A 24,409-nucleotide genomic window follows, 5' to 3' on the forward strand; every position below is an offset into this window, starting at 1 on the left:
CTGTAACTGATGCTGGCTATGTCTTTTCCGTTCCAGTTCAGGCACAAGGTGAAGTTTGAAGGCATGGACGTTCCTCCGTCCAGGGCTTCCCGAGAATCCCGTCTCTCGACTCTATTTTCCTCCCTTCCCTCTTCTCATTCGCCGTCCTCATCTCCTTCCTTTTCTTCTCCTCGTCTGCTGTCATCGTCACTTTCTACCATGTCTGAAGACTCACTTTCTGAGCAGGGCTTTGATGTCCAGCCCTTCTTGGACCACCTGCTGCCTTGTGTCAACGCCCTGCTGTCTCAGTTTGATCGAGTCACGCAGATAACTGAGGATGTTAACAACCTGGAGACTGAACTTGAGGAGGCTCTGACCAGAAGAAATAAAAGTAAGATCAGTAACAAGGAGAAAATTAAGGACAGATTCCAAAAATCTGCAAATCCAAAGGACCAGGAAGGTGATAGGACAACCGGTGAAGTCAGACGCAGGAGGACAGGTCTGCTCTACCCGAATCCACAAAAATCCCTTTCAACCATGATGCCTTTCACTCCTTCCACAATCCACTCCCCTGCCACATCGGTCCACATCTTCCCTCGCACGCGTGGCTCCCACTCAGAGTGTGAATCAGTGCATTTCTGTGAGGCATGGGAACCAAGTAATCCTACAGTTGGAAGCTTTGGTCTGTATCCTGTAACTTCTCCTGGTTTTGTCAGGTCCTTCAGAAGGAGAGCATGGCATTCTGGAAGCTCTCACTCGGCGGATGCAGCTCAAAGGTTGTGGCAAAAACAGGGTGGAGTCGCCTTCACCTTCATCAGACCAAAGAGTGAAGAGGGCGTAAGGAGACGTATCAGTGACGGGGCCCCAAAAAAGAGGAAAGCTTGGATCTCTGAAGAACCAGAGGTGGAGCAAGCATAACCATATGTGGACTTCAGAAACTTTGCACGGCTTCAAGAGGACATCTACCAACTACATTGTGGTTGTCTAAGACCATGCATTTTAGTCTTCCATGCAGTCCTGTTAACATTCAGGAAAATTAGTTTATTTGGAACATGCTTAACATTAAGAAAATTGGATATTTTCATTTGCAAGATTCAACGTGGTTGAAGAAGCGGAGCTTAGCCTTCACTGTATCTCAACAATTACTGATAGTTTTTTCAATTCCTGTGTTTAACATGTTGCCATCCGCACATCTTCTACGCCGCTTATCCTCACTAGGGTCGCGGGTATGCTGGAGCTGACTTCCAGCTGACTTCGGCCGAGAGGTACAATCGCCAGTAAATGGCAGGGCACATATAGACAAACAATCATTCACACTTACATTCATGTCCTATGTCCTATGGACAATTTAGAGTCACCAGTTAACCTAACATGCATGTTTTTTTTTTAAATGTGGGAGGAAACCGCCGTACCCGGAGAAACCCACGCACGTACAGAACACGCAACAGAGATTCGAACCCAGGCTTCCCGATCTCCTGACTGTGTGTCCAACATGCTAACCACTAGGACACCGTGCGGCCCTGACATATTCCCATATTACCAAAATAATAATGTGTTATAGTAAAGTTGATAGTTTGTTGATTGCTTATTCAGCATTGAAAATACTAAATACATGAGTCAAAACTATTAAGCAATTGCTCTGAAGTTTGCTTATTAGCAATGGTTGTAAACACTTTACTTACTTAATGATGCTTTTTATGCTTAAAAGTGTACATAACACTGAGGACTTTCTCAGCAGAATAAAGACAAGAGATCACATGGTCTCAAATAAGTACCAAAAGTACGTTTTTTTCCCCCTTTTTACTTCCTAAATACTGTATATGTAATAAGAGGTTTAAAAAGTTTATAATCTAATAATAGATATAATAATAATAATATTATTAATAGAGAATAAACATGAAGGCGTAATCTGCCTAGACTGAAAAGAAAATCAGACTGAAATGAAAAATACCAGCAACCATTACGAAAAAAAAAAGTGTCAATTTTATGACAATGAAGAAAGTTGCAATGTTAGTCATGTTAGCCCATGTTTTTATTAGGGATTTGTATTAGGAATTATTGTGCCTGTTGTGAGTAATTCAAACCTGCAATAAAAGCCTGTTCTGATGATCAAATTTGCTGCTACTGTGCCTCACCGAACATTACAGTAACATTACTGACACCTAGTGACCAGTGTAGAATACTACATGTCATCAACATCTAAATTTAAATGTGTTTTTTTAATGCCTTGCATTGGTATTTCAGTTCATTATTATTTTTATGCTTGAAAATGCTTAATTTAGGCAAAAAATACATAACATTTGCTTTGATATGCATATGTGTTGACTAATAGGTCACAGTCAACTATGAAACAGCATGATTTAACTGCAAAATTCGAAGTGAGAAATGGCGAGGGTTGACTGTATATGAAAAAACATTAACACTCACCTTTGGAGAATTTATACAATGCACGTTTTTGGGATGCGGGAAGAAAACCCACACAGAACATGAAAAAAACAAGACACACAGAGATTCCAACCCTGGTCTCCTGTCTGTGAGAATTTCTTGTGAAATTGTGACTTTTTCCTCGTGGAAGTACAGCTTTTTTTTTCCAAATCACTGTAACATTTTTCCTCATAACTTTATTTTCCACTCCTACTTGGGGGATGAGAATGAAGCATGTAATCGTATGAGAAAATATATAAAAATATAATTGTATGGGTTAATTAATATAAAACTAAAAAGTATTTTTTAGTACTTTTTCTTTTAGTTTTATGCACAACTAACTTTATTATTGTAGTATTATCTTTTCTGTGTGACAGTAATACACATTCGTAAAACAATTAATATTCAATCGAAGTTGTATTAAAAGGGAGCATTTTAGCCGTGAGTCAATATCACATGCAATGTTAAGTATTTTGCTCAATGACAACGTCACAGTTGTTGCGCGACACCACGTGTCCAGTTACGGCATTACAATAACGTCGCCTCTTGCCTGCCTGGAAGTTTTAGCTAGCTTGTCACACTTTAGCCACACTTTGTGGATTAGGATGCTGAGACTAGCATGGCGTCGCTCGGCGTCCATAAATAGCAGCGTGGAGCCTCCGCTTCTTGTCACTGCAGCCTTCAGGAATACGACCCCTCCTCACAAGAGAAACTCAGGAGCTAGCATAAGGCTGTTCCAACAGTTTCCCCACCCACCAAGCCTCAGTTCTCCGCCGCTCAGCCCTGCGCAGCAGCTGTCCCATTACCTCAGGTAAAGGGAGACTCTGCTAAGTTGCTAAAGCTAACTGTTACGTATTTACTTGTAGATTGATATATGAAGATATGGAGCTGTACTGACATTCATATGGAATCACATCACCAGAGGCTCCTGACAACATGCAGCTATATTACTAATAATAAAATGTACACATTCGTCTAACATCCGAATACGTTCTATTTTCATTCGGCATAACTAGACTGTCTTCCAACTTAACCTAAAGCCATGTTGTGATATTGTTTACTATCGTTTGCTAAACTTTGCTAACCAAAACAACAGCTACAGCAATAATATCCTGTTTAAATTTGCCCGAATTTATGGTAACGAGATGATGCTTCATGGTCGATCTGAACAACATAATTGTGTGGGAGGTGTGGTGGCGGGGGGTATAACAGTACTCCTCCTTTTATCAGCAGTATTCGTAAACATGTTCATTTTTAATGACAAAAGCGCATACCGGCTGCAGTGGGTGACAGCTACGGAAGCCCAAAGGCGTAGTTTCCAAACATTTATCCCCGCAAGTAGAGGTTGCTTATAAGATCGCTTGGATTCAGGCCTTGTATGTTAGAGGGTTCAAATGGCCTTACATTCCAAAAACATACATTCCAACAAGACTGATGGACTAATTGGAGACACAAACTAAAATGTGAGTGTGAATGGATTATTGTCTAAATGTGTCAAGTGATTGAGCGGTGACTAGCCCAGGGTATCTTGCCCAAGTCAGCTGGGATAGGCTCCAGCTCACCTGTGACTCCTAATAAGGATCAGCACTATAAAAAAATGGACAGATGACGATATTCAGTCCCTCTGACAGCAGGGAATGTTAAGCTTGAATTAAATACATCTGCTGCGCTCTAACAGAACGAGTGGTAGAAATTGTGACAATGTTTTGCATCTAGAACATCTCCCTTTATGAGCATGGCATCAGGGGGCGAAGGCCTGCCATCAACCCCTCCCCGACACACAAACAGGCTATCCAAAGAGAGGTCACCCTACCTGCTACAACATGCACACAACCCAGTTGACTGGTGAGGATTGCTGAGCCACAAAGATAAATCCACATTTCTGAAATGTTTCAGATATTGACTCTAATATTAGGTTGTTCTTGCAGGTATCCATGGGGACCTGATGCCTTCAACAAGGCACGAAATGAAGACAAACCAATCTTTTTATCAGGTAATAAAAACTCACTATAAGTTGAAAAGATTTAATTTACATTGACGGGGGTGTTTGTATAGTCAAGGACATTTATTGAGGAGAAGGACATTATCTGTTGGTTAGGTTATGTACTGTAGGTAGCTATTGATCCTGAAGGACATTGTATTGTATCTTGTAGCAGAATTTAGCAGAAATCTTATCACTTTTCGGTAAGCCATTTACAAGATGGGGTTAAGGGTGAAAAAGTGAATGCGTAATAAAAAGTGTAAATATAAAAGCGATAGCATTATGGTCTTTTGTGCGTTATGTGTAAAAACGGAGTGACACACAGTTAAATGTCTAAAGGCATATTTATAATTAATAAATGTCATTATTTTTTCACAACTAGATATTAATAATTGAATACTAACTAAAACAATATATATTTATTACATTATATATTGTAATACAGTCAAATCTAATAATATAAATTATTCTGTTTTGTATTACAGCCACCTGTGGCACCGCCAATGTTGGCATGTATTTGAGGTGCTGCATTTATTTCATGTCTTTGTGCAGTGGCAACAGAATAGAGTGCAATACTTACTCCGGTCAGCAGAGGCGCCGTTGATTCAGTCTAAAGAAAAACAAGTTGACTATATAAAACACTGGCATGGAAATGGGAGTTCAGAACATGTTTAAGGAACATGGTTAACATTGCACAGTTCAACATGTCTGAAAAGGAGTAGGAAAAAGTACACATTATTTAATCCCATTCCTTCGCTACAGTGTGTCTCTTACTAATCATTCATTCACACCATATCTTTTACACATTGACATCTACAATATTTCATTTGCTCGCATCTTGTTATTTAAATTTTGTTCAGTTTGTGTGTGAAAAGAAAGGAAGGTGTGCGAGTCTGAGCAACTCTGACCTTTGACATCTGACCTCCAGTGGGATACTCAACATGCCACTGGTGCCATGTTATGGAGCGGGAGTCTTTCGAGGATGAGGAAATTGGCAAAATCCTCAATGACAACTTTGTCTGCATCAAAGTAGACCGAGAAGAGAGACCAGATGTCGACAAGGTGTACATGACCTTCGTACAGGTGCGTTGTACATGTTTGTTAAAGGGATAGTGTGGATTTTTTTGACATGAAGTTGTACAACATCCCTATCGGCAGTGTAGTGCGTCAACAGTGGCTTACCCCCCCCATTTTGTCCCGTGAGCCGAGTTTTGGTCGGATTTCGATGATGAGGAATGTAGTTTGGCTTCACAAAAAAATGTGTTCAAAAGAGTAATACATTTGCATCACAAAAATGCCTCCTCGAAAAAATCAGACCTCACTTTTGCTCGGCATTACTTTCGCTCCCGTCATATCACTGCACGTCCATTGTTGTGTGTGGTCCACAATGTTTACATGCATGGAAGAAGACTCTTGCGGCGCAGAGACACAACACACATACACAACAATGGACAGGCGACAGTGCGCAGTGATACGATAGGAGAGAGAGTAACGCAGAGCGATTGTGAGGTCTGATTTTTATGGAGAGGCATTTTTGTAATGCAAATGTATTGCTCTTTTGAAAGCATAGTGTTTTGAGAAGCCGAACTCTTTACTTAAGTGGCCCCACCAACTAACCAGAACTAAGTCGACTAAGTCACTGTTGACGCACTACACTGCTGATGGGGATGTCATACAACTGCATGCCAAAAAATCCGAACCATCCCTTTAATGTATCTCCTCTTGTCAACTACGCAAATCATTTGTCATGGTTTGTGGGTTTTCCGATGTCTCCAGGCAACAAGTGGAGGTGGAGGATGGCCCATGAGTGTTTGGTTAACTCCTGACCTCCGTCCTTTTATTGGAGGCACCTACTTTCCACCCAGAGACCATGGAAGAAGACCTGGCTTTAAGACAGTCCTCTTCAGAATCATGGAACAGGTATGGATGTGTTGCTGATGGTAGTGCAGCCATTTGGGCACACTTGGCTATGATACCTGTTGTTCTGATACGCTCAGTGGCAGAATAACCGTTCTAACCTGGAGTCCAGTGGGAACAGGATCCTTGAAGCTCTGAAAAAAGGCACAGCTGTGGCTGCAAACCCAGGTGAGAGTCCTCCCTTGGCCCCCGATGTGGCTTATCGTTGCTTCCAGCAGCTGGTCCGCTCTTACGAAGAAGAGTACGGAGGCTTCAGAGATGCTCCCAAGTTCCCCACGCCAGGTAGGTACCACCGCAGCAACCCCCAGTCATCCTCTGTCTGTGTTTGGCTCATTTCTGTTGTTTTCTCCTACAGTGAACCTGATGTTTCTGATGTCTTACTGGTCTGTAAATCGCTCCACTTCAGAGGGTGTTGAGGCTCTCCAGATGGCTATGCATACTCTCCGCATGATGGCGCTGGGTGGCATCCATGACCATATTGCGCAGGTGCCTTCTTCATCACAGACACACAACTCAATTTGATCCCTTTTGCATGAGCATAACAGACAAAAATCGCTCATGCTCCCAATTGTTCGTCAACGTCTATTTCTTTGTCTTAGGGTTTTCATCGTTACTCTACAGATTCTTCTTGGCATGTTCCCCACTTTGAAAAGATGTTGTACGACCAGGCCCAGCTTGCTGTTGCCTACATAACTGCCTTCCAGGTGTGTGTTTGTGTGAGACCGGGTTTAATGCTTTATTTTTAACTGTGCATGTTTTTTTTCACACGTATACTTGCGCTTATCAAAATGATTAATGGCTGTTTTCAGAATTTTCTATGTAATGCTTTTTAAATGTATCATTATTTTGTCATTTAAATGTTAAAACTATATGTATAGAATATACAGACACTTTCCAAAAAATTAGAATGTCATGGAAAAGTTGTTTAATTTCCATAATTCCATTCAAAAAGTTAAACTTTCATGGATTATAGATTCAGTGCCCACAATTTAAACGATTTCAAGTATTTATTTGTTTATTTTTACATAATTTAGGCTTCCAGCTCATTAAAACCATGAAAACAGGAATTCAAAAAATTAGAATACTGTGAAGAAATCAGCCCAAATTTTGCAGGGCATGAATGTTTTAAACTGAGTGTCACACACTAACCATCTACTAAACTCAAATCACCTGCACAGGCTTCCCCAGGTGTCATTAAATTGCTTCAGTTTGGTTCAATTGTCTCAGTTGGGTTCAATATGGGGAAAACTGCAGACATGACAACTGGCCAGAAGACCATCATTGATACCCTCCATAGGATGAGTAAGTCGATGAGTAAGAAGATTCAAGAATCTGGCAGAGATCCAGAAAGAGTGGAATGAGGCGGGAGTCACAGCTTCAAAAACCACCACATTCAGACGCATCCGGGAGATGGGCTACAACTGTTGGGTTCCTCGGGTCAAGCCACTTCTGAACCTGAGCCAACATGGGAAGCGTCTCCACTGGGCCAAGGAGAAGAAGGACTGGACTGTTGGCCAGTGGTCCAAGGTCCTCTTTTCCGATGACAGTAAAGTGTGCCTTTCATTTGGGAATCAAGCTCCAAGGGTTTGGAGGAAGACGGGTGAGGAACAGAACCCAAGCTGCCTGAGGTCCAGTGTGAAATATCCACAGTCCGTCATGATTTGGGGAGGAACAGAACCCAAGCTGCCTGAGGTCCAGTGTGAAATATCCACAGTCCGTCATGATTTGGGGTGCAATGTCCGGTGCAGGTGTTGGTAAACTCTGCTTTCTTAAATCCAAGGTCACCGCAACAGTCTACCAGAATGTTTTAGAGGACTTCATGATTCCTACTGCTGAGGATCTGTATGGAGATGCAGATTTCATCTTCCAGCAGGACCTGGCCCCTGCCCATACTGCCAGAAGCACCAAAACCTGGTTTGATGCCCATGCCATCACAGTGCTTGACTGGCCAGCCAACTCACCGGACCTAAACCCCATTGAGAATCTATGGGGTATTCTCAAGAGGAAAATGAGGGGCACCAGATCCAACAACAAAGAAGAGCTGACAGCAAGCATCAAGGAAATCTGGGCTTCCATAACTCCCAGGCAATGCCACAGGCTGATTGCTTCAAGGCCACGTCGCATCAAGGCAGTGATTAAGGCAAAGGGATTCCCAACCAAGTATTGAAGATTGACATATCGTTTTGAAAGTACCATATTTTGATTGATTTGATGTGATCCGAATTTCTTTCTTTTTTTTCCTGCAAAAACTGAGAAGTAAATGGTGATTTCTTCACAGTATTCTAATTTTTGGAATTCCTGTTTTCATGGGTTTTATGAGCTGGAAGCCCAAATTACGTAAAAATAAACAAACACTTGAAATCGTTTAAATTGTAGGCCCTGAATCTATAATCTATGAAAGTTTAACTTTTTGAATGGAATTATGGAAATTAAACAACTTTTCCATGACATTCTAATTTTTTGGAAAGGGTCTGTACATATATAATGTGATATACTGTAAATCTACATAAAATATGTGTTTTCATGATTTTCTAATTAAAGTATTTTAAGTTGATTCTGAATATTTGCAACTTTTGATGCTGCTTACAGTCAGGGTTTTCAAAGTGTGAGGCACACCACCTCTGTGGGGGCACGAGATGTGGTGTCATTGGCAAGTGCAATACGACCCAAAACGCCATTCAAAACTGTAATTGTTACAACTTAAGCTAACCACATTGTGACAACGACTCGTAGATGACTCTTACTGTACCAGCACCTCCTGGGGGAGATACGCTACTTGTTTGGTTGCTTGGAGGGACGCCCACAATGTTAGAATTTGAAAACCCCCGACTTAGAGAATTGAGCAATAAAATTGTTTTGCTTTAGTTTGTAATTCAGCCTGGAGCCTAAGATGTTTGGCCTGTTTTCAGAGGGGGCCGCCATTAAAAATAAAAGTTATTTCAGGCACAGATATGCAAGCTACCTCATATATTAACAGATACACATATGCCTGAGTATAATTAGCCACCTCAGCGTTCCTACTGCATATCACAGCACCTTGAAGGTCATGTTGATGTTTAATCATGACTCTTGGTTGTGTGCTATGTTGTCGTCTTTCCAGGTATCAGGTGAGCAGTTTTTTGCAGATGTGGCCAAAGACATACTGCTTTACGTCTCCAGAGACCTGAGTGACCAGGTAAAAAATCTCCAGCCTTGTCAGTTTTTCTTAGTTGGGCTGCTTTGCATGAGGGGTGCTCTTCTTACTTACGTAAATGCATTATCAGTGCCCTCCGCTCCTTCCGCAGAGTGACCCACAGACATGCCAATAGGCACGGCTTTTGACCCCTAAACATGCCTGTACCGCTCTCCAGGCACGCACTGGCACACCGGCCCCAAACCCAGTCCCCAAAACCCAAACAAAGCTCCCTCGTTGAGGCACCAGGGCACGCCGCAGCGGCATGTTCCGCAAACATTGCTTTGCATGACGTGCACCTCCAGAAAAAAATCCTTGAGCTGCGGTGATGGAGATGACGTTAAGCTGACTGCAACAACACTCTCCCTTTCCGCTTAATCACCATTGCTCGCCCGCAACTGGTAGCCATAAAAGCAGCGGTGCTCAAAGTGTGGTCCAAGGGCCACCTGCGGCCGTGAGACTCATTTTTCATTAGCTTGAGGTACACTGCAGAAACAAAATTAAACAAAAAAAAGAGCAAAAGTTGGAAAAACAGAGCAAAAGGCACAATGAGGAAAAAGACGAAATGTTGACACCGACAGCCAATAACCAATAATAACACAAAGCTTTGTCTTTTAATTATGTCTCACCTTTTTTAAGCCTTTCTACACATTCAAAAAGACTGGTGACCACTACTGTGACCACAAGACTTTGTTCATCTAAGCAGTTTACATGTTTTACATACAACAGTTGATTAATGTACGCTGTTTTTCTCCAAATGTGTGCCTTCAAAGTTAGTAAAGACCTATTAAATAATTCAATTTGAAATTGTCATAATTTTTGTATAGTCTTAACTTTTCCATTTATATGTCTTGAAAAAGTCTTAAAAGTTAAATTTGTACATGAAAATGTGCAGATACCCTGTATTCATCAAATAAACAAAGTGCCGATGGTTAGTAACAGTGCGTATCTATATTCACCATGAGTTATTGTGGTACGAAGAGCTGTGCAACCTGCAGCCTGTTGTTGTAGCTTCTTCATACTGCTGACAAAGCACTTTCGTGACCCATAAATTCCACAAGGAGTTTCATCTCAGAGATGCGACCTGACAAATCTCCTCTTAAACTTTTGCATTCTCTAAGGGTCAGCCTTGTTTTTTTTCCTCTGTTGATGAATGCGTTGACAACAAATAGGCCACGAAATTAAGCCCCACCTGCTGTAATCGTTAGATACTGTAATATTAATGATGTAATTATCTGTTAAATGATTAAATGCCCAACAAGTAATTTGTTTTTAGTTGTATTTTAACTCTGTTACAATGACAAGTTTGCTCATTGTGATTGTAATTACAATCATCAGCTATTTGTGTACAGCATAAACGAGTGGATGAGGCAACATTATAGCTTTCTTTTAACGCTATGCCAATTATCTTCAATTCATTCATTTATTATAACTTAATAGCGCATTGTTTGTCATATATTCTGGATGTATTTATCCTTAATACAATGTTTCCGTCATTTTTTTCTCCTGTATATAGTCTACATCAGGGGTCACCAACGTTTTTTCTTGCGAGAGCTACTCTTAGAAAATGAAAATGGCCACGACCTACTCATTTTTGTAGAAATGATTTTCATACCTTATTTCAACCCAAACAAAGCAAATATGCTTGTTTTACCAAAACATTCACAAAATGCTGGTATCCACAACTCACGTTTTATGTTTCAGAATACTTTTCTTTCTAGTGTTCTCACATTATTAACTGAAAACCTGAATGAAAAGCAGGGCTGCGGGCGCCTCATGTGGTCGTGGGAGGCTACCTGGTGCCCGCGGGCACTGTGTTGGTGACCCCTGGGCTACATGATTATTTATAATTATTTATTATTATCTTTTAGTATGTATTTATTTATTCATTACAGGGATTTTTTAAAAGTAACATTTTCTCATCATTTTCTTTTTTCAAAAGACATGAATCAATGGTACTGGTAAAATGTAAAAACAACTTGAAGCAATTTCAGTAGAAATTGTGTGTGAATGCTGAATCTGAAATGTAGAATCAATGTTGAAATAGCCTAGAAAATGGTTGAAAGTCTACACCTGAGCTGTGCCACCCTGTAGAATAAGTGGAATGTTGCAGTAATGTAAATTTCACTAGTAGGGGGCACCATTTAATTTGTCCATTTGTTTTTATCAGACTGAAAATGGCGGAATTTTAATTTTATTGTGTGAATGCTGAGAAAAACATGGCAACATAATTTTGGCAAATAAGTAAGACCATAAGGGTATTCGGCTTTAGTGGTTCCACTGTACTAATGTGACTTTTGTATTTACTGTACATGTTCTCATCATTCAATCATCATATGACAATAAAATGTCAACTGTGACATCTGACTACCTTCACATCCTCTGTCAGTCTGGAGGCTTCTACAGTGCAGAGGATGCAGACTCTATCCCATCATCAGGGGGCTCGGAAAAGCGTGAGGGAGCTTTTTGCGTTTGGACAGCCTCGGAGGTTCGGCAGCTTTTGGGAGATGTGGTGGAGGGTGCCAATGGCTCTGCAACACTGGGAGATATTTTCATGCACCACTATGGGGTGAAGGAGCTTGGCAATGTTGCACCCGAGCAGGTGAGCTATGAATTCAAGTTATTTATTTTCAATCACCCCAACTGAAGCCGACAGCAGCAGTCAGGCAGTTGGTAGTGGGCTAAAACACAACATCTGCAGTCTGTATGAGTTCATATGCGTTCTGTGTTTTTCTAGGACCCTCATGAGGAGCTGCAGGGCCAGAATGTGCTGATTGTGCGGTATTCTGCTGAGTTAACAGCTGCACGCTTTGGCATTACCGTGGAGATGGTCAATGAGCTTTTGGCTTCGGCCAGAGCCAAAATGGCAGAAGTGAGGAAGCTTCGACCACGACCACATCTGGACACCAAGATGCTGGCCTCCTGGAATGGTAAAGTCAAGACAAAAGCACACACGGTGAATCTTGCTTGTTTCAACTTCGTTTTGCCTCAAAACCTCAAGCAGGTTCCTAAACAAACCATTCACTAATTACTGGATTAATCCCATCCCTATTAAAATGGAATGAGGAAAACACAATTTTAAAAATTATGCCAGGTCTCCATATTTAACATTTCCTTACTAGGTCGCATTTTTCATAGCAGGCAGGTATGTTACGCTGTTATCTATTATGCTGTCATATGGGAAGAAATGCAGAGTTTCTCAAACATTAGTATACTGGTATTTGACTGCCACAAATAGTTTAGTGGTACCTGTTCACTCTTGCTCATGAACACATTATAATGGGACTGTCTGTGATGTACCTTGTCGTTACAGTAGTAGTACAGTAGATGGTAGTATGGATCGTAACACCGTAACACCGCTTAACAAAGACTCAGTTGCTAGAGTACCGGAGTACCCGGAGAAAACCCACGTACACACGGGGAGAACATGCAAACTCCACACAAAGATGCCCAAGTGGAGATTCAAACCCAGGTCTTCCTGATCTCCTGACTGTGTGGCTAACATGCTAACCACTCGGCCACGGAGCGGACACGCGGACATACACGCAAAATTATATCACACACCGCAAGGCCTGCTAGGTAATCCTTGGTACTCTTTATCAACACGCTACACTATATTTAGTGAGTAGTTAGACTCCTCTAGATACCCTTTTTCAAAAAGGCAAATAGCGACAAATCTATCAGTCTATCTGTCATGGCAAATTATGCAAATTAGACGATGTCATCTGTGTCACGTAATGCACATGGTTATGGTATTGTCTTGCTTCACCGGGTTCTGTGTGAAATTCACAGATGAATAAATGCAGGATCTACTGTTAGGGTGCACCGACTTTTTTTTCGGATTTCCGTGTAATAGGGGTTCAAGTCAAAAGCGTCATTTGTATTTTTTTTTTTTTTAAAGGTTTGCCTCATTTGCTTCCCCCTCAGCATCTATCAGAGGACAGTTTGTATTAGCGAGCTAATGAGGCCCTGCATTCCCGGAACTTTCCAATTAGACACAAGACTTCCCCCATCCTCTCTAATGAAGAAACCCCACCATTAGTCACCTGTCCTCTACCACCACACTTTGAAGACCAGGCGTCCTCCCCAGGCTTTGATTCACCACATGAAAGAGGAAGGATGGTGAAAAAGAGGGAAAGAATATTATGCAAAGAGGGAACAGAAAAGGAATTGAGGCATAAACTTCAAAGAGCTGTTGAGTGGTTACATGAGGACATGGTCTTTTAAGCAAAGCAAATTGTGCTTTTACAGCAAAGCACCATTATCATCATCATCATCATGATGTCATTTTTTTTTTACATTCTGCAGGTCTCATGCTGTCAGCCTATGCTCGTGTCGGAGCTGTGCTTGGGGACAAGGCCCTGCTAGAGAGGGCGGTGCAGGCTGGCCACTTTCTTAAAGAGCATCTGTGGGATGTAGGGATGCAGACCATTCTGCGATCCTGTTACCGTGGAGACCAGATGGAGGTGCAGCAGATGTAAGCAAAAGAATCTATCAAAAGTGTCAGCACCAAAGCAGAGGGGCGTAGACGAATGTAGCACAATACCTAATGTCCCTAAAGTCACATAGGCAAAAATGCACATTTTCAAGAAATTAAAATTTCAACATTTTATTCAGACTATTACCGAATAACACTCCCCCTATGGGCTGTGCTCAAAATGCTTTGAAATACATGCAACCATACATGCGATACATACAGTATATCCTCAAAAAATCAGTTGCTAAGTCCCGCACATGCCACACAAAGTCGTTCTGCTTGATGTTGTCTGTCAGCCAATCTTGCTCAGATTTTACAGATGTGCATATCAGTAGTGATTTTTGAACTTTCAAGTCAATCTTAATTTAAGGGGTTGTACTGTGGGACAGCTGTGACGTGCGGTGAGGTCCATGGCTGGTGAGATGTCAAACTGTTTTCAAATACTTCCATACACGTCCCATTTATTATTTGTTTTCATTAACTGAGAAACATTTTGTGGTCTTACCTTTTTATCTGTTTATGAAGTACATTCACCCTGTCTTCATCCAGGAAAAGCTCTGATATTTTGTTGTAAAAGTCTGATGTTCTCCTGGAGAGTTTGGGTACTATATATAATCCCCCATCTTGGTAGTCAAATTCATTCATTCATTTAGCAGGGAATACAAGTATCTTAAATGAATTTGACTTAATACTAAACAGCTCTTGCTGTTGTCCAAAAGAACAACACTGGCTTTTCCTCGCTATGGAAGGATGGCGATGACAAGCACCCCCCAACTCACGCACTCTTCGAACCCTTCAGGATGAAGCGACTACTTTAACTAAGTTCCTCTTGTATTATGTTTTACTGTATTTTATTGTTTAGTAAGAATAATGATGCCACTCTTACATTAAGGACATTGCACAGGCTGTAGAAAGTCATGGTGTATAATAAATATTTCTGCAACATTTTATTATTGGCGACATGCTGACAAACCGAAACTGGCAGGCATCAAGAGTGCGCTGCACTCAGACAGTAGGCATGGCTCACGCCTAAGGCGAGAAGACCTGCTCGCGGCAGGAATATAATCAGGAAATGTGAAAATTCAGTCATTTTTACTTAACGTAACGATTGGAATCATACAGAAAATACATTTATAATACAGTTCAGTGGCGGGGTACACCCTGGACTGGACGTCAGACAATCACAGGGCATATACAGTATAGACAAAGAGCCATTGACACACACACACACACACACAGTCACATCTTTGAACAATTTAGAGTCTCCAGTTAACCTAACATGGAATACACCCATACCAGAGTACATGAACAAGGAGAACATGCAAACTGCACACAGATATGCCCAAACAGAGATTCAAACATTCGATCTCATGACTGTGAGGCCAACAGGCTAACCACTTTCCCCTGTATTTTGTAACAGTATAACATTTCTGCTGATAAAGAAAATAGTTACTACATAGTGTATATGGTAACAGGTAAAAAAGGCTATTGGACAAAATGGGATCAGTATAAGGAAATTGGGAAAAACAATAATATGGTTACAGTCAACTCAATATTTGTATGAACCAGTGTGTAATTACATTACCTCTTGACAGTCTGATCATACTGCGAATTTGAAACAAGGTTATGCAAGCTTGTTGCATGAATATGATGATGTTGTAGCTGTAGACTTTTTCAGCCCAGAGTCATCTCGACAGCACAAAGACGTGAAATCCCTAATGAAACACATTAAGAATTTGAAGAATGAAAACGCATCACTTCGGAAACAAATGGATGGGCTCGAAGGAAAATGATGAAAAGGATCACATTATATTGTAAATGAAAGTGGATGATTTGGAGTAGTCGATGTGCATGAACAATGTAAATGTGCTCCAACAGAGCAACAGGTGGCCAACTATCTGCAGTCAAAGGGGGTGGATTTGGATGTCAACAACATGGATACATGCATTCCAATGTTTGGCAGGAATAAGGACACACTTGTCATCATAAAGTTCAACAACATTGCTGAGGCAGAGAAGTAAGCTGAAAGAAACAAACGTCTACATTAATGAGCATCTGACAAAACACAATGCTGACATAGGCCAAGAAGTCCTGAGAGTTAAGGAAGCAGGGGAAAATTCAAGGCACTTTGAGCGCCAACTGTAAAATCTACATCAAGTTAAATGGGGGACCGGAGGGAGCCAAAGCACTTGTTGTTAAAGACATCAAAGAACTGGACAAATATTGACGATTACGTCACGTCGACTACAACGAATTCAACACATAACCCAGAAAGACTTGAGGCAGCTTTGAAGTCAACATGTTTAATTGTTTTATTTAATGTTTTACTAATTCAAATTTATTCATATTTATTATTAACAATTTACTCTCCGTTTATAATTGTTCAATTTATTCCCTTAAAACTGCACAAGGTTTATAGTGTCATTATTTTAACTCCTATTTGCTTCTTGATTTTCTGCGTTTTTTTTTTTTACAGGAAGTGGAAAAAATATGTAAAGGACAAATATCAGGAAGTGAAATATTGTAAGGGTCAAAAAGTCAACGTTGTGGTGTGACTGTATTATCAGTAATAGACATGGGGAAGGGGTAGGATTAAATATAAGCTCTGCTTCTTCCTACTCCTTTTCAGGCATGTTGAATTGTGCAAATGTGATCATGTGATGTTCCTTCATGAAACTTGTTACACATGTTTGAAACAGATAAACATACCATGCAAGCCAATGCGTCACAAAACATGTTTTTTTAAAGCAGCAGTAATATAGTATATTCTGTATAGTAACTGACACATTATCTCCTCTTGTATATTGTCCAACGCCACTGCAGGTGTCCTGGTTCTGTTGGCCAGCACTGCACTGTGCCCTAGTTAATGTGAATGAGTGAGTGTGTTATGCCACTGCATCAGCAGAAAAAACAAATATGCCAGGAGTCCCACAACGCACAAGATGAAACACATTCATTTTTAAACACACATGAAGAGCTACACACTTGTGCTTAAACACCGTGGCCTTCATCCACAGCACCGGCCTCATTCATAATTGTCAAATCCACTTGTGTGTCAGCATGGAGAATGCTTATCAATGCAATTTTCTCAAGCTAGGTCTAGCTTTTATGTATGTCATACAGGGCACACATGAGCTGTGGACTAATTTACCAGGAGCAATGGTTGGTACTGCAACAAACTGGGTTAATAGGTTGCTGATATGTTGGTGCGCTGACGCTATAGATTTTTTTATTTACTGGCACTGGATGATTGATAATATTTTTACTGGCTTGAGTAATAAGGAGGAGAGATGGTGAATCACTACCGGCTACTTATTTTAATCAAATCAGTAAAACAATATATTAAGCAAAAATAACTAGAAACACAGTGAGAAGATCATTGTGTGTGCCACGGGGCATGCTCCAGGTCATGATACTGAATCGGTGCCACAGTTCGACTGATAAACTTAAAAAAAACATGTCATAGGTTTGCTGGGCTGGAAATTTGACTTTTAATCTTAAAAATGTGAAGGATGCGTTGATGACCATGCATTTCTCTTTTTTTTTTGTTGGTTTTTTTACTCCTTTCTTAAATTTATACCTGACAAGACAAAATCTAGTACTGTACATCAAATATCTTGTCTTGAACACGATTTTTAAAGCTGATTGCAGAAAATGCCCCCTTTTGTTTGCTTCCTTAGGCACGGAAGTCAAATTGGCCACTGAAAAGCTCATAAGGTTTGTCCCGCATTTGACATTCATTCTAAATAGTTGGAAGTCTATATAAAGTCTTTACAAAATCTATTTCTGATGGATCAGGTGTTGTGAGTGTGGATATGTGACACAATGTATGCTAAAGGATAAAGGCATAGTAAGTCAAGAGGCCTCTTTTTCACCATTAGAAGTGGGGGAATAAAAAGCCTCTTGAACATTTCCAACATGCTTTAATGTCAAAGAGATTTGCCTCTTCAGGCCTGTCGTCCTTCTAACTGGTCACCTCAACCAGTTGACATGTCCCTGTGTGAAGGAGCGGTTGTTCTCTGAAACAAACTGCCATTGTGATGTGGTTGCTATGCCTGGGGGGGTGGACTTTTTAATGTAGTCAGTTATGTTGGGGGTCATTTACGGGATAATTGCGGCCTTATTGTAGTGACATTCTCGTGTCGCCGCTTCTCTCATAAACATCCATCATCCTTACAGACTCCCTTGCTGAACACTTAGCGCGTAGCTGTAGGCTCATACTTTGTATTTAACAGCAAATGATTACTATCCTGTTCTCAGGAGTGGGCTACATGTATATTTCATGTACTGGTTATCATTGCGAGAACTCTGATTCACTTTCAGGAGTGGATATTACCAGCACCGATATCTACACATTCCTAAGTGCATCACTACAGTGGTTATTGTTACCATTTCGTTTTAATTTGCAGTCAAATGTATCAAATGTGTTTTGCTTTTCTCTGCCTTAATGTGTTGCACCTGTCTAATCCCCTGTAGTACAATTAGTCTGCATACAGTATGTTGTCCAATATAGAGCAGGCATTTTACAGCTCTGTTTATATGTGAATGACTTTTTGGACTTGGATTACGCATTTATTTACCTGTGTGTCCAAGGCTATGCCCACACGAACACAGAGTTGGCAGAGTTCTTTGTTGTTGTTTTTTCTGGACAGTGTACTTCCTGTGGCGGTTTTTGTCTCATCAATGTACATTACGTCATCCTGACGATGACTGTAAATTTGCCTTTTTATTTGAAATAGACACAGGCCACTATATCTTAAAGTTCAAAATGTCCTAGTTGTCTTCTTCTACGGACTTATTTCCTAAAAGCCAGCTCTAACCCAGCATGCAGAATGCCAGTGACCTCTATAGCACGCAGTCTAAACAGCAGCTCAGAATTACACAATACACCCCATGCTACAGTAACATTACTCACATCTACTTGTAGTAACCAGGGTAGAATACAACATGTCACGTCATTGAATGTCTTCTGAATGGCTTATATTAATGTTTTTGTTCAGGTAGCCATTTTTATGCTTTAAAATGATTAATTTAGGCCAAAAATACGAAAAAATTGCTTCAATATGCATATGTTTTCGCTAATAATAGGTCATATTCATGTATGATTTATTAATTCACGTATTTTGAAAAAACGTGATAGAGTGAAGCCGGAAATTCAAACCGCGAAGTGGCAAGGGACGACTATTATAGTAGTAGATAGTAATGATATATCATTATGCTATATATGTTTTATAATTTGTAGTAGGGCTGGGCGATATAGACCAACACTCTTATCCCGATAAATGTTTGTTGAATATCGATATACGATATTTATCACGATATTTTTTCCACGAAGTGAGTTTAGACAAAGTCAAATATGCGTTCAAAGTTGTTTCATAAAAATTAAAAAAATCTTATAGCAAAATAGCCGCGAAAATAAAATAGTCCATTCTTTTATTTTTTAAATAAATATAAATATGGGCTTTTTGTTGGTTTAATGCCTGATTAATCATGTCTTTCACAGCGCTAAGGGTACTATTAGCTCATTGTTTCCATTTTCCACAGCAAACGATGACGCACCATCTGGGTTTGTAGTTTTCCTAGTTTTACCTTTCGGTGACATCTCGAATGTTGTTGGTCAGTTAAATGTGGCTTAAATGTAGCCACTCCTCGGCCCAGTGCTTGGTGAGAGGTTTAGCTTCTCCGGAGCACAGTGCTAACCACTGCATGTCGTAGCTTCTCTGAAGCCTGTAGGCGTAGTCGCGCCGAAGCCCGGTGTTAGCCGCTGCTTGGCCAGGTGTGAGGCGCAGGTACACTGAGGCCCGGTGCCGGCTGCAGATGGAGCTTATAGCGAGGGGTAGCTGTACCGGGGCTCAGTGTTGCCCTCTGCTTCCAAAGGCTGGTACTAGCGAGAGATGACACCTGTGATGAGACCTGTGAACGATATTTTTGTTTTTGATAAATATATAAAAATATATATTTTTTTTTAAAAATATTGATATATCGCCCATCCCTAATTTGTAGTATACCATTCTCATAATTTCCAAGTTACGATAAGTTACCAAGTTTGTTGTTTTTGCCCTATAAAGGCTGTCATTTTCATTTTCTTTCTAATTTTTGGTACCCATAATGTACTGTAGCTTGATGCATCTGTTGACTGTGTTTGATGTTATTCTCAAGAAGAAATGGCAAGTAGTTTTAAAATCCCAGCAAATCGAGAAGCAGATTATCAGATGAGTTAGCGTTTCTCACATTTATGGAACCTCCCAAATCCTACATGCTGCTTCAGAAATGTCTTCTGTAGGTGCCTATTTAGCCACTTGTGTTGCCCTAAAATTTTGCCCCGCTGTCACAATGCATCTCTCAAAATTGGCCTTGTTCCTGCACAATACAAGAGTCCTTACTTTCCCCCTTTGGACCGATGACTCAGCCTGTCTGTCTGAAAGAATAAAGGGGCATTGTTATGACTCTCCTCAACTCGATATGAGCACTAAAAGTCTCTCCATGTCCTCCAAAGTCCTGTTTTCAGCCACTTGACCGCTCCTTTCAGTCTGCATTGCTCTGTCCACCAGTCCTTTCCTAACACTTGGCTATCTGACCCCTTGTCACCGTTCATCTGCTTGCACTCACCCATACATGGTGTTACTGTGGGAGCTGGAGAGGGAATGCTGTGTGGGGACCCAAGATTTGGTGCTAGGGTTATGGCTCATGGAAGAGATGTATGTGAAGAGGGAACTAGATCAAGATAGGCTAGAAGGAGTGAATTTAGATTTTATGTTAGGATAGTGAAGTCGTAGGTAGACCTTTTAGAAATGTTTAGTTTAAGAGGCAGCGACTTATTTTTGTAAAAGCAGATTTTTTTTTAGCTTCAGGTCTTGTACTGGATACCATTGCACAGTAGTTAATGTGTACCAAATTTTACACAACTGGCTCACATATTTGCTGTACGTATCAGGAACTGTACATATTGCAACATTTCTGACATTTATGCATCTTTCCAATGTTTTCTTCAGCTCACTGCCTATTTCTGGCTTCCTGGATGATTACACCTTTGTTATTTGCGGCTTGCTGGACCTATATGAGGCCACACTGCAGACGGAGTGGCTGCAGTGGGCCGAAGAGCTGCAGCTCAGGCAGGATGCACTGTTCTGGGACGCGCTGGGTGGAGGCTACTTCTGCAGCGATCCCAGTGACGGCACTGTTCTCCTGCAACTTAAAGAAGGTGGGAGTAAGATGTAATATCACAGGCATTTGGCAGTTGGAGGTGATCACATCACTCATCCCCATCATTTATTAGGTTAAAAGTCCTCATTTAGCTAAGTCATTGACTCTTGACTGGCTAATGATCTTAGTTTGAATGATCACAATTGTCTAAAATGGCCACACACCAACAATTTGTCACTTGCCATGCCAAACACAGCGGTTGATTTTCTGACTTTGTGATTTTGGGTTGGAAATAAGTATTAACGCAACTGTTAGTTGCTGTAATTAACCAGTTTGGGAATGCAGGGAAGGACTGATGGAATGCCTACGAAGATAGATAAATTACAGATTGATTAGCCTTTATAAACTGTATGCTACAACAGGGTCGGATGGTTGGTTGAGTCGTGCAATGAATTATTACTCCAGTGAAGCCTGTGCTGATTTTGTTTGTTTTTGTTCCGGGTTGTTGGTCAACATCCAGTTTCTTTGCATTTGGAATGGAAATAATGGGTCAATTGTTTGGTTGATTTATGGACTTTTACAAAAAATGTGTCAAATGGTCTTTGCTGTGGGCAGCCATGTTGAGAAGCAGACATTTAGTGAGGTTGTAGGTTATGAGAAGATGGCTCGCAGGCTTTCATTGGACACTGATAAAAGATAAGAACCAATCACTTAGCAGGGCTACGTGATTAGGTCATCAGCAAGTCTCATCACACAACACACAGAGTGTGGAATGGTTATGTCCAGACGGAATGCGCTACCACAGTGGTGTCCAAACTGCATTCCGGGGGCCATTTGTGGCCGGCGGCTGTTGTTTTATTGGCCAGCAGCACATTGTAAGAATCAAATTTAACAAGAAAAGGAAAAACAACAACAAAAATGGAAAACTCAGCAGTAATTTTACAAGAACAAAGTCAAAATACAGGTATTAACAGAAAAAAAAGTTTTAATTGCATGAGAATAAAGTAATATGAGAAGCATAAAATTTAATATTAAAGAAAAAATGTTGTAATTTTGGGGAAATTAGGTTAGGGAAAAAGTTATAATATGTGAATAAAGTAAAAATATTATTGGAATAATGTCATAATATCATGAGGAGAATATTTACAAGAAGAAAGTTTAAATATTTGTAAAATTATTATTTTTTTAAAGCAACAGCTGAAAGGGGAAAAAAAGTAGAAATTTTTTGGGAATAAAGTCAAAGTATTATGAGAAAAAGTCATATTTTCACGAGAAAAAAGGTCACAATTTTAGAATAAACTTGTTATATTATGAGGAAAAGTAATATAGTTTTAGTAGCTTAGAGTTGAAATATTAAAGATAAAAGATGTTTTTTTTAACAAACATTTACAACAGGAAAGTAATCATAAAAAAAAACAACAGCAGAAATGGAAAGAACAGCTGTAATTTTACGAGAATAAAGTCAAAATATTAAGATAAAAACGAAATCGAATGAGGAAAAAAGTTGCAATTTTTACATAAATAAACTCGTAATGTAATGAGGAAAAATAATTTAATTCTAGTAGCTTTTCACCTATATCACAAAGCTTAGATTCATTTTTTTCTTGAAATATACATAACTTCCTAGCATATCTTTACAAAAGATCAAAGTGGCCCTTGCATTCTTTCATTTTTCACAATGTGGCCCTGGGTGGGAAAAGTTTAGACACATGCACAATTTTTTCCCGCTGTCATTGTGATGGTATCACAGATATATTCACATTAATGGCATGACAGGGTCAGTACTTTGAAATGCATGTAATTTATCTACACTTGTGGTCACTTGTAAACAGATTTTGTGTAATTCTCTACACACCATTTCAGGTAAACATCATGGATTTTTGATGTATCCATTCAAATTGAAATCAATCCTCTTTTTGGCGCTTTCCATTTCTGTCTAAAAAAAATAGCTCTTACCTGTCACGGCACTCTGCATCATGTAATGTTGTTTTTCTATTTTAAAAACACAACAAAGTCTTCCCTTAGTTGATGTTAGTGTGTTTGTGTCTTTCAGATCAGGATGGTGCAGAGCCTAGCGCCAACTCTGTTTCAGCTTCCAGTCTCTTACGTTTGTCCCAGTACACTGGAAGACAGGAATGGCTCCAGCGGTCCCAACAGCTGCTGACAGCCTTCTCTGACCGTCTTACCAATGTTCCCATTGCCCTACCTGAGATGGTCCGGGCTCTTATGGCACAGCACTACACGCTCAAGCAGGTTATTCTCACAAACACACTCAGGCAAATTTATCACCACATCACCAAAATTGTGTGTGCCGAACGGAGGTTAGTTTTATTAGTAGCATCTTCAACATGTGGCAAAATGGTGTCTCTATTTTTTCTTAAGATTTCAAGGTGGGAAGGTATGTGAAAATGTAATTTACCAACTTCCTCATGAGGTACAGTAACATATAGGTACAGTAACCTACAGTGTATGCTTATAGAATAACCCCTAATAGGGTTTTCTCCTACTTGGATGGTATTACGGGACAACTATCTGAAAGATAGTAATTGCACTGAATATATATTTAAAAAAATCAAAACTGTGTGTGTTTACCTCAGCCTACAAGCATCTCTTAATACGCACATAATGTGCCAATAGATATTTTTTTGTTTAGCTATGTTATGTTTGGACAGTTCAGTGCAACTTGTCCAGAATGTCCATCTACTGTAATTTCCAGACTATAGAGCGCAGTATGTAAGCCGCACCCACTAAATTTAAAGAGAAAAAAAGATTTGTATATACTGTACATATAGGTCGCACCAGTCCATAAGCTACAGGTGTCAGTGTCATAACATGGGGTATTTAGTACACAGAAAGATGTTACACAGAAAGATTTTTTCAACTTTTGATGAAATAAACAGACCTGTGCGTGTAATACGGTAAGTTAAACAGTACCGAACAGTGCATGTAACATGGCTAGTTTAACAGTAGCCTCCCAGAAAAGTCATTCATTGCTGCCCTCCTCCTCCTCCTAGAAACTAAAACCACTCAAGTTGTCTTCTTCAGCATCACAATTGAACATCCTCATAATTTCTTTGTCACACACTTAGTCAGTCTCTCTCTCTTTCGTTGTCGCTGTTTGTGTCACTTTTGTCTCAAGCTATTAGCCATTTAGTTTAAGCTAAAGTTCTTCATCATGCAGCAGTCCAACCTTTCGAAACCCGTTGGTGATAGTGGACAGTTGGCAATCTGAGTAGTCCAAACAGAAGCTGTAATAATTCTACACTTACTTAAGATGTGTCAGAGATCGCTGCATAAGACTTCATAACGTGATATT

The 24,409-nt window shown here is 40.2% G+C and overlaps 2 protein-coding genes across 4 annotated transcripts in view; both read left to right on the top strand.

The window, feature by feature from the left end:
• pkd1b (polycystic kidney disease 1b) overlaps positions 1-1,939 on the top strand; it is a 48,106-nt gene extending 46,167 nt beyond the window's left edge. For both annotated transcript variants that reach the window (XM_054769145.1, XM_054769146.1), the window contains one exon: positions 37-1,939. In XM_054769145.1, the coding sequence (XP_054625120.1) occupies positions 37-897 (861 nt within the window). In that variant the 3' untranslated portion in view covers positions 898-1,939. The remainder of the gene's footprint in view (positions 1-36) is intronic.
• Positions 1,940-2,962: 1,023 nt separating this feature from the next.
• spata20 (spermatogenesis associated 20) overlaps positions 2,963-24,409 on the top strand; it is a 39,980-nt gene continuing 18,533 nt past the window's right edge. The window contains exons 1-14 of one of the 2 annotated variants that reach the window (XM_054768954.1): positions 2,963-3,214; positions 4,120-4,248; positions 4,332-4,396; positions 5,313-5,467; positions 6,161-6,304; positions 6,382-6,583; positions 6,657-6,787; positions 6,901-7,005; positions 9,402-9,476; positions 11,863-12,075; positions 12,211-12,403; positions 13,782-13,950; positions 20,943-21,151; positions 23,147-23,346. In XM_054768954.1, the coding sequence (XP_054624929.1) occupies positions 3,009-3,214; positions 4,120-4,248; positions 4,332-4,396; positions 5,313-5,467; positions 6,161-6,304; positions 6,382-6,583; positions 6,657-6,787; positions 6,901-7,005; positions 9,402-9,476; positions 11,863-12,075; positions 12,211-12,403; positions 13,782-13,950; positions 20,943-21,151; positions 23,147-23,346 (2,196 nt within the window). In that variant the 5' untranslated portion in view covers positions 2,963-3,008. Of the gene's footprint in view, positions 3,215-3,266; positions 3,867-4,119; positions 4,249-4,331; positions 4,397-5,312; positions 5,468-6,160; positions 6,305-6,381; positions 6,584-6,656; positions 6,788-6,900; positions 7,006-9,401; positions 9,477-11,862; positions 12,076-12,210; positions 12,404-13,781; positions 13,951-20,942; positions 21,152-23,146; positions 23,347-24,409 lie in introns of those variants that run through there. The other variant, XM_054768955.1, reaches the window with a different exon arrangement.

The sequence above is a fragment of the Dunckerocampus dactyliophorus genome, chromosome 2 (genome assembly GCF_027744805.1).
Source record: "Dunckerocampus dactyliophorus isolate RoL2022-P2 chromosome 2, RoL_Ddac_1.1, whole genome shotgun sequence".
Lineage (NCBI taxonomy): Eukaryota > Metazoa > Chordata > Actinopteri > Syngnathiformes > Syngnathidae > Dunckerocampus > Dunckerocampus dactyliophorus.